This window comes from Aulonocara sp. 'chitande type north' Nkhata Bay, linkage group LG18 (genome assembly GCF_057382095.1).
Source record: "Aulonocara sp. 'chitande type north' Nkhata Bay isolate Kocher_YH1m ecotype deep benthic linkage group LG18, A_spYH_male_GT1.1, whole genome shotgun sequence".
NCBI lineage: Eukaryota > Metazoa > Chordata > Actinopteri > Cichliformes > Cichlidae > Aulonocara > Aulonocara sp. 'chitande type north' Nkhata Bay.
The window spans coordinates 40,699,356-40,709,076 of NC_141361.1; the positions used below are offsets into that span (position 1 = coordinate 40,699,356).

At 53.5% G+C, this 9,721-nt stretch overlaps 1 protein-coding gene across 3 annotated transcripts in view; it reads left to right on the plus strand.

The window, feature by feature from the left end:
* Positions 1–9,696, plus strand: part of LOC147309258 (acyl-coenzyme A thioesterase 11-like) — a 12,152-nt gene extending 2,456 nt beyond the window's left edge. For 2 of the 3 annotated variants that reach the window (XM_086272170.1, XM_086272169.1), the window contains 10 exons: positions 3,366–3,427; positions 3,628–3,747; positions 3,837–3,975; positions 4,893–4,948; positions 5,061–5,127; positions 5,889–5,972; positions 6,045–6,178; positions 8,758–8,925; positions 8,999–9,125; positions 9,198–9,696. In XM_086272170.1, coding sequence (XP_086128296.1) covers positions 3,366–3,427; positions 3,628–3,747; positions 3,837–3,975; positions 4,893–4,948; positions 5,061–5,127; positions 5,889–5,972; positions 6,045–6,178; positions 8,758–8,925; positions 8,999–9,125; positions 9,198–9,326 — 1,086 coding nt within the window. In that variant the 3' untranslated portion in view covers positions 9,327–9,696. The remainder of the gene's footprint in view (positions 1–3,365; positions 3,428–3,627; positions 3,748–3,836; positions 3,976–4,892; positions 4,949–5,060; positions 5,128–5,888; positions 5,973–6,044; positions 6,179–8,757; positions 8,926–8,998; positions 9,126–9,197) is intronic. The other variant, XM_086272171.1, reaches the window with a different exon arrangement.
* Positions 9,697–9,721: the final 25 nt, after the last annotated feature.

Sequence of the window (9,721 nt, forward strand, 5' to 3'; positions counted from 1 at the left end):
CCCCACAGCTGCATGTGACACTATCCACTCTGCCATAGCTCGGCTACAGACTCAGCACCCGAGTGCCTTTATTGTGATCTCGGGTGACTTCAACCATGTATCACTGGACAATACACTACCAACATTCAAACAATATGTGGACTGTCCCACCAGGGGAGAGAAAACTTTAGACTTACTGTATGCTAACGTCAAGGATGCATACAGCTCCTCCTCCCTCCCCCCACTTGGTAGGTCAGATCATAACCTGATTCACCTCACCCCCCGCTATGTGCCAATTGTGAGGAGGGAACCTGTGACCACCAGGACTGTTAGGAGGTGGTCAGAGGAGGCAATAGCGGAACTACAGGGCTGTTTCGAGGTGACCGACTGGGAAACACTCTGTGAGCCTCACGCCGAGGACATCAATGGGCTTACTGAGTGTATCACAGACTACATAACTTTCTGCACCGACTCCATTGTTCCAGCTCAGACTGTTCATTGTTACCCAAATAACAAGCCGTGGGTGACTAAGGACATCAAAGCCCTCCTCAACAACAAGAAGAGGGCTTTCAGAGGGGGCAACAAAGAGGAGGTGAGGAAGGTCCAGGTGTTACTAAAGGACAAGATCAGAGAGGCTAAGGACAATTACAGGAGGAAGCTGGAGTGGAAACTCCAGCAGAACAGCATGAGAGAGGTGTGGAGGGGCATGAAGACCATCACTGGATTCAGGCCAACCAACAGCAGGGGAGCTGAGGGAGGTGAGAATAGAGCCGACGAGTTGAATCTGTTTTTCAATAGATTCGACACCACAGTGTCTGCTCCCACCCCCACAACCTCACCTGCAGTCAGCCTGGAATCCAGAGCCACACCACTGTGCCAGCCTCTCTCTTCACATGTTGCCTCCTGTGAGATTCCTGACACCCCTCCCCCACCCATCACCTTCACTCAATACCAGGTTGAGATGCAAATGAGGAGACTTCACTCAGGCAAGTCTGCTGGACCAGACGGAGTGAGTCCCCTCGTCCTCAAGGCCTGTGCCCCCCAGCTGTGTGGAGTCTTTCATAAACTGTTTATGCTGAGTCTGAGTCTGCAGAGGGTCCCGGTGATGTGGAAGACATCATGCCTCGTCCCTGTACCAAAGACGCCACGTCCCAGTGGCCCCCAGGATTACAGGCCCATGGCACTGACCTCCCACATCATGAAGACCCTGGAAAGGCTCATCCTGGACCAGCTGCGACCCATAGTAAGACCACATCTGGATCCCCTTCAGTTCGCTTATCAGCCTCGTCTCGGAACAGAGGACGCCATCATCTACCTGCTCAATCGTGTCTACACCCATCTGGACCAGCCGGCGAGCACTGTGAGGGTCATGTTTTTTGACTTTTCCAGTGCTTTCAACACCATCAGGCCGACCCTCCTGGGTGATAAGTTAGCAGCGATGCAGGTGGATGCTTCTCTGGTGTCCTGGATTGTTGATTACCTGACAGGAAGACCACAATATGTACGTCTCCCACAGTGTGTGTCTGACAAGGTGATTAGCAACACAGGGGCACCACAGGGGACTGTCCTCTCCCCCTTCCTCTTCACCCTCTACACCACAGACTTCAGCCACTGCACAGAGACCTGCCATCTTCAGAAGTTTTCTGATGACTCTGCGGTGGTTGGATGCATCAGCAGGGATGATGAGACAGAGTACCGGGCTGTGGTCGACTCCTTTGTCACGTGGTGTGAGCAGAATCATCTGCAGCTCAACGTGGCAAAGACCAAGGAACTGATCGTGGACTTCAGGAAGACCAGGAAACACTTGACCCCTGTTTCAATCCAGGGGGTCAGTGTTGACATTGTGGAGGACTATAAATACCTTGGAGTACACATTGACAATAAACTGGACTGGGCTAAAAACACCACAGCACTTTACAGGAAGGGCCAGAGTCGTCTCTATTTTTTGAGGCGACTGAGGTCCTTCAACATCTGCCAGAAAATGCTGAGGATTTTCTATGAGTCTGTTGTGGCCAGTGCGATCCTCTATGCTGTTGCATGCTGGGGGAGCAGGCTGAGGGTCGCAGATGCCAACAGACTTAATAAACTGATCCGTAAGGCCAGCAATGTTGTGGGGATGGAGCTGGACTCCCTCAAGGTGGTGTCGGAGAGGCGGATGCTGTCCAAGATAAAGACAATGTTGGATAACACCTCCCACCCACTCCATGACATGCTGGTCAGTCACAGGAGCTCGTTCAGTGAGAGACTGAGATTACCCATGATGCACCACTGAACGACACAGGAAATCATTCCTGCCTGTGGCTCCCTGTACAACGCATCCACTTAACACACTGTTTGCTGCTACAACTACACATGTTTCTTTTCCAAATATTTATTTATAAGTGACTTATGTATGTATGTATGTATATATATGTATATATTGTACTATTCTTAGTTAGCGTATTGTCTGTCTTGTCTTAATGTTGGTTTAAAATGGAGCACTGTAACAAAAAATAATTTCCCCCAGGGATCAATAAAGTATTCTGATTCTGATTCTGATTCTGATTAAAAAGAGAAAGAAGAGAAAAAAATCTCCTGGATCAGCTGTTGAGAGAAAAAAGAGAAAACCAGCAAAAAACAGAGCAACATACTAAACACAACAGCATCACATTAATCTAGCTAAGTGTAAACAGCAGTAAATACTAAATACTGAATGTTGTTGTGCAGCAAGCAGGACCAACAGCGCACAATGTGCTTTGAAGTAGCAGCCAAGAAAGGTGTAGTTTGTGTCTATGGACAGTGCACACCTGTGTGGATCAGCACGCTTGTATTCAAATGGTTTCCACATGTAATGGTCTGCTAGAGGATGCAGAGAGCCATAGCCCCGCCCCCCAGGGCATGAAGCAGGCATGGAGGAGATCCAGGCCCCAGACATCCAGAGGCCCCAGAGTGCGAGAGCCCTAGGAGGACCACCGGAGGGGCATCCGTGCCACCCTCATGGGAAGGGCTGAGGAGAGCCCCAGATGAGGGGTCACCCAGCAGCCACGGAGCAGAAGCCAGAGGGGGCTGCAGTGGCGTGCCCGCCGGCTCTGCCGGCAGCCAGCTGTGCCAGACTGAACCGAGCCCGAGGGCCCCCCACGCCCCGGAAGAGGCCTGACCGAGCAACAGGCGCCAGGCCCCGCCAAGTAGCCACCGGGACTGAGCTGCTACATACCTGAGCGCCCAGCCCCGGGCAGAGCGATTTCTGAAACAACACGAATGGCTGAACTTGTGTCTAAACATCTAACTTTGACCTGTGTGTATGGATCCTACACACACCCAGCTGTTTTACATGTGACTGTTCATCAGTGTGTGATGGTACCGCTGAGACTTCTGCCTGTCAGATCATTGCTGTGTTTGAATCCCAGGTGAATACATTTGGAGGGCAGATCATGGCCTGGATGGTGAACGTAGCTACAATCGCTGCCAGGTACAGTCACAAACACGTCCTTCCTTCATATTTTTACCTAAAAATAGGATGCACCATTGTGACCTTTGACCTCCACATTCTGATCAGTGTAGTTCAGTCCTCGTGGCAGATTAAAGGATCTGTCCAGCTGTGTGAGTAACCTGAACACGGCGAGCACGTGGGAGGTCGTGGCCTATTGTCTCTGTGCTCTCTGCTTGCAGCCGTCTGTCTCAGGCTCATCCCACCCTTCGAGCCATCGACATGTTCACCTTCAGAGGACCTTCTCAGGTTGGAGACAGATTGCTGCTGAAGGCGATAGTGAACAACGCCTTCAGAAACAGGTATCCCAGAACGCTGGCAGAGACGCAGCACTGCAGCTGTGCAGCAGACAGAACCACTGGTTGCATACTGACACGTGTCCTTACTGCAGCATGGAGGTGGGCGTGCGCGCGGAGGCCTACCATGAGGAGGGGCCTAACCGACACATAAACTCCGCCTTCATGACCTTTGAGGTGCTCGATGATGGCGGGAAGCCACGCACATTACCACGGATACGACCTGAACCCCTGGTGAGTTAAACTAACGCTCACAAACGGCTCGTTAGCGTGCTGCATCCATAAAGTGTCTGGATGTGACGCGGCTGTCTGTGATTGGCTAATACTGACTGAAAGACATGAAATCTGCTTCAGAATTTGTGGTATGAAACCGCACTCTGATTGGCTAACAAGGTGTCAGCTATGAACGTTTCACAGCCAGACTCCTGATAACAGCTGATCTTCACCCAAGGTGAGCTCAGAGGCAGCGGTGGGTGACATCAGTGTAGCTGGGTCCGCCTTTTGCACCGCCCGTGGTGCTGATGGATGGATGACTGCGCAGCAGGAAACATGGCCTCTGCGTGCGTTTTCCTTCCTTTGTTTCTGGTGGAAGCGTCACAGCGTCCGTGGCTCACAGGCCTGAGCACGTCCACATGCCCCGTCACTGTGAACGCTGTTATTATGAACTCCATTCAAATGTTGAAATCATGTAAATACAGCATTACTATGATTGTTCCACATTATACACCTGCAGGAAAGCTCGGTCAGGGGAGTGTGTGCTGGTGGGGTTAAAGTGTGGAGCAGTAGATTGACAGGATAATGTTGGTGTCAGCTTCATTCACGCTTCATCTGTGGTGAAGCAGCTTGTGGAGATCGTCCTGTAGGATAAAACACGAGTGTCATAAAGAAGGTGCAGAAACACTCGATTAACCATTAAGCCGTGACGGCTGAGCAGCGATCAGAGCTTCACATCATGTTATCGGTCATAAATCCGTCTGATGGAGCGGCCTCGCTGTAGTCGTGGGTCGTTATCAGCATGAACAAACACCGAGTAATAACACTCCACTCAGTTTGTGCCACAGATCGGTGTACTGGTCATAAACTGGTGCTGGGAATCTGCCCGCTGTGTTACACACTGGTGCCCTCTGCCTGTGTGTCCGTCTCATTTACAGGAAGGACAAAGGAGGTTTCAGGAGGCAACGGCCAGGAAAAAGATCAGGCTGGACAGGTACATGTCTCCAAACAGCCCCTAATGCACCGTCTCTGCAGCTACATCAGCGTTTGTTGTGCAGCTTTGTGCACAGTGCCATCATCCTGATGCAGCATTCCTCTGTGTTTAGGAAGTACATCATTTCCCGCACGCAGGGGGAGGTGCCTCTGTCTGTTCCCTGGGATCCCACCAACCAGGTGAGGAGAAGCTCCACGCCGTCACCTGTACTGCTCACGTTAGTCCTCGTGGACTCACGGGAGAGAAACTTTCTTTATATACATGTGTGTATTACTGTATTACAAATAAGACAACTTGGCACCTTGTTACTAGCAGCTTGTCACAAACACATCATTAGTTCTCATTTCTGCAGCTGAATCTACCGGACATACGGGACATAAAACAGTATTTTTGCACCAATAAGGTGATTTCCACAGCTGCTCGTCAGCTGATGATGATCCTGTCACAGCCTGTGCTTGAGCTGGACACAGTAAACCTTTAATAGTTTTCTCAGCTGAGTCTCTTCACCCACATCAGCGTCTCAGCTGTGTGTCGGTGCTGCGTCGTCACGACTTGTGGGACATGATTTCTGTTTCTTTCTTAAAGAATGTTCAGTGATTTGTTCCACTGCAGTTTGTATGATCTGACCGAGCAGACCTCAGCGTGTTCATGTCGTCCCACTTAGCTCCAAACCTGAGCCACAGTCAGACTCCCGCCGTGCCTGCAGACTGATTTAGTCGACTGAACCTCTGACAGGCCGACGTGTCGCACCGCTGTGCTTCACCTTCACTGCAGATGAGAAATAGTGCTGCAGCAGTTTGTCTTCATTTTGCACCCTTAATACTTACACTGTTAGACGGCGCTGATTCATATATAATAAGTAGTATTTGAATGGCGGGAGGCGGCCTGCTAACGCTGAGCTCTGGAGATGAGTTTGTGGTTCCTGTGTTTGTGCTTCCAGGTGTATCTGAGCTTTAACAACGTCTCAGCTCTGAAGATGCTGGCAGCCAGAAGCAGCTGGCGCCTGAGCTGTGAGAAGGACCAGGTATGTGCGTCTCACTAATGAGCTGTTTGTTTGTGTGAGTCTGCCCATCGGCGCTTTATGTTGTGTTCACAGGTTCAGCTTTACACCCTGGAGCAGAAGTCCATGCTGAGTTTCAAGATTGAATGTGAGGTGGACGTTCCTGCTCACAGAGCCTTTGATTTACTCGCCGAGCTGAGCAACAGGCCGAGCTGGGACTCGCATTACAAGTAAGACTCTGGGACTCGTCTGTTTGCCCGTTGCTACGAGTCAAGTTCAGCGGTTTCTGTGCGCGGCCTGTTTCGACTCGCTGCCTCGGTATTGTTCTCCGATTCCAATGATGGACTTTTCTGAGGTTCAGGGTTAAAAATAAGCGACGTGTGGTTTAGGTTCATGCTGCTCACTTTGCACTGAGGCTGACATGTTAAGGTTAAAGTGACATTAGCTGTGAGGGCCTGTCTGTCTCTTTATTCTCACGTTTACATAAAAGGGGAACGGTGGCTCTCCCCCAGCCGAGCCAGCCTGCAGATGAAGCTCATCCTAGCTGCTTAGATTTGCAGCCTTACGCTTTGCATTGATCTCATGACCAGCAGGTGGTGGAAAGAACGTGGTGAGCAGCTCTTGAACCCAAACTCCCCTCGTCTGTGGAGGAGGCGGAGCTTTGTCTCCGATGCTGTCAACACCGTGGGCCTGTGCTGGTGGAGCAGACCACTGTGGGAAATCCCAGTTTTAAAACAATAACTGGATGTTGTGGATCGGTCACTGAGGTATCGCAGTGCTCAGCTTCCCCTGGAAAGTTATTTTTCACAGAGCTGAAAAGGAGGCGTTAACTCACTGTTGAGAAGATCTGGGCCCCCATTCCATCCTGGCTGTGGGACACCGGACCAGATCTTCACCCTCACAGGACGTCTGGAGAGAGGTTTATAAGTGCTCTGTAGACTCGGACAACCAGGTACCAGGACGGCGTCTGTGGGGTGTATCGCAGCGGTCCATTTAGAAATGGAGTGAAAGCTGTGGCTGCTCCTCAGTAGGAGGACTCGAGGGTGTGTGACCGATCCTGTGTGTGATATTCACGAACAGGATCTCTAAGTGTAGCTGATGTGAGGAGGGCAGCTTCCTTGTTTTTGCAGATGATGCAGTCCTGTTGGCTTCATCACAGTCTGACCCTTAATAAGGACTGGATGGATGGTTCAGAGGCCGTGGTTCTCCGGTGGAACGTCGCGGCAGGAGTCTGCCCCAAGCGAGGGTTTTTAATACGTTGGATTGTAAGGTGGAGCACGAGCTGTTTATGCAGTGATGTGGAGTTTAGATTTACAACTCCATCTAATATGCTATCATTGCATCAGGCCGGGGAGTTTGCATGTTCCCCCTGCGTCCCCCTGGGTTCCCCCTGGGTTCCCCCTGCGTCCCCCTGGGTTCCCCCCGCGTCCCTCTGGGTTCCCCCGTGTCTCCCTGGGTTCCCCCCGCGTCTCCCTGGGTTCGCCCCGCGTCCCCCTGGGTTCCCCCTGCGTTCCCCCTGCGTCCCCCTGGGTTCGCCCCGCGTCCCCCTGGGTTCCCCCTGCGTTCCCCCCGCGTCCCTCTGGGTTCGCCCCGCGTCCCCCTGGGTTCGCCCCGCGTCCCCCTGGGTTCCCCCGCGTCCCTCTGGGTTCCCCCTGCGTCCCCCTGGGTTCCCCCCGCGTCCCTCTGGGTTCGCCCCGCGTCCCCCTGGGTTCCCCCGCGTCCCTCTGGGTTCCCCCTGCGTCCCCCTGGGTTCCCCCCGCGTCTCCCTGGGTTCCCCCCGCGTCTCCCTGGGTTCGCCCCGCGTCCCCCTGGGTTCCCCCTGGGTTCCCCCTGCGTCCCCCCTGGGTTCCCCCCGCGTCTCCCTGGGTTCCCCCGCGTCCCTCTGGGTTCCCTCTGGGTTCCCTCTGGGTTCCCCCTGCGTCCCCCCTGGGTTCCCCCTGGGTTCCCCCCGCGTCCCCCTGGGTTCCCCCCGCGTTCCCCCTGCGTCCCCCCTGGGTTCCCCCCGCGTCCCCCTGGGTTCCCCCTGCGTCCCCCCTGGGTTCCCCCCGCGTCCCCCTGGGTTCCCCCTGGGTTCCCCCTGCATCCCCCTGCGTCCCCCCTGGATTTCCCCCCGCGTCTCCCTGGGTTCCCCCGCGTCCCTCTGGGTTCCCTCTGGGGTCCCCCTGGGTTCCCCCTGCATCCCCCTGGGTTCCCCCTGCGTCCCCCCTGGGTTCCCCCCGCGTCCCCCTGGGTTCCCCCTGGGTTCCCCCTGCATCCCCCTGCGTCCCCCTGGGTTCCCCCCGCGTCCCCCTGGGTTCCCCCTGGGTTCCCCCTGCGTCCCCCCTGGGTTCCCCCTGCGTCCCCCCTGCGTTCCCCCTGCGTTCCCCCTGGGTTCCCCCTGCGTCCCCCCTGGGTTCCCCCTGCGTCCCCCCTGGGTTCCCCCCTGTCCTCCGGCTTCCTCCACAGTCCAAGACATGCAGTTAGTGGGTTGGGTTAACTGGAAACTCTCGTGTTTAGCCCTGCGACCGACTGGCGACCTGTCCAGTGTGTACCCTGCCTCTAAGACGGCTAGGATAGGCTCCACCCCCTGCGACCCTGAGAAGGATAAGCAGCAGAGATGGGTGGAGATCTGGGTGATGTCATCACCAAGCCCTTTGTTATGTAGTTTTCCCCTTCAGTGTCCCTATGCACGAGCTCCACCCCTCAGCTGGTGAAGCACAGAAGCAGCTGTTTGCCTCTGCGTGGATACCTGTGGAGTGAACTGCAGCTTAGTCTTTAAACAGTGCTGCCAGTCCCCTTTTTAACAGTGTGTATGTGTTTCCTCAAACAGGAAGTGCGAGCTGATTCAGCTGGTCGACAACGATGACTTCATATATCGTGTGGTGACTCCATCGGTGCGTCATGGCGCGATGGGATCTCCCACTGCAGCCAATCAGGCAAAAGGGATTCTCCAGGACTTCATCCTGTTGGCCTCCAAAAGGAAGCCATGTGGCAGCGGGTCAGTAGAGCCAGATCCATCCACCTGTGTCCTGCAGGGTTTCCTGATGCGTTCCCTTTCTGTTTTCCTTCAGAGACCCGTATGTCATCGCCCTGCGCTCCGTGTCCCTGCCCACTCACCCTCCCACTGAAGGCTATAACAGAGGAGAGGTTCTGTGTGCTGGATTCACCATACTGGAGACCAAAGACAACAAGTCCCTGGTGAGAAAAGCAGCAGTCGTACATGTGCTCTTATCACAGCTGGCTGTTATTAGTATGTTGTCTTTCTTTCAGATCAGCTACTTTAACCAGGCGTCTCCGGAGGTCCTTCCCTACATCTCCACAGATATTGCCGGCCTGTCCTCCTCTTTCTACCACACCTTCTGCTCCTGCAGCCAGTACTTGACCAGGAACAGACTGTGACAGTGGCAGCAGCCTGTCCGAGGCTCTCCTCAGCACCAGACGCTACTGTGGGGACAGCCTGCTTGGTTTATGTGGCGGGAAGACTTTATGATCATTTCATGGATTGATACAAAGGTCAGCAGTAACAATCGACGTGTTAAGTGAGTAAAATCAGCCGCTGTGTCAGTGACTGAGCTGCTGTTCATGTTTGTAGGTTAAAGGTACATGACTGTAACAGCTGTACAGGTGTGGGCTTGTACTTAATGCAGGTTCATTTTAACACTATAACTGTTTGCTGCAGTTCAACATGACGTGCTGGTTTAAAACATGAATATTCACTTTTTCCACTGAACTACAATAAAGTGCTGTGTTGTATTTTTCCTTGTTTTAATCGAGTGATGGATGATTTTCTTTGT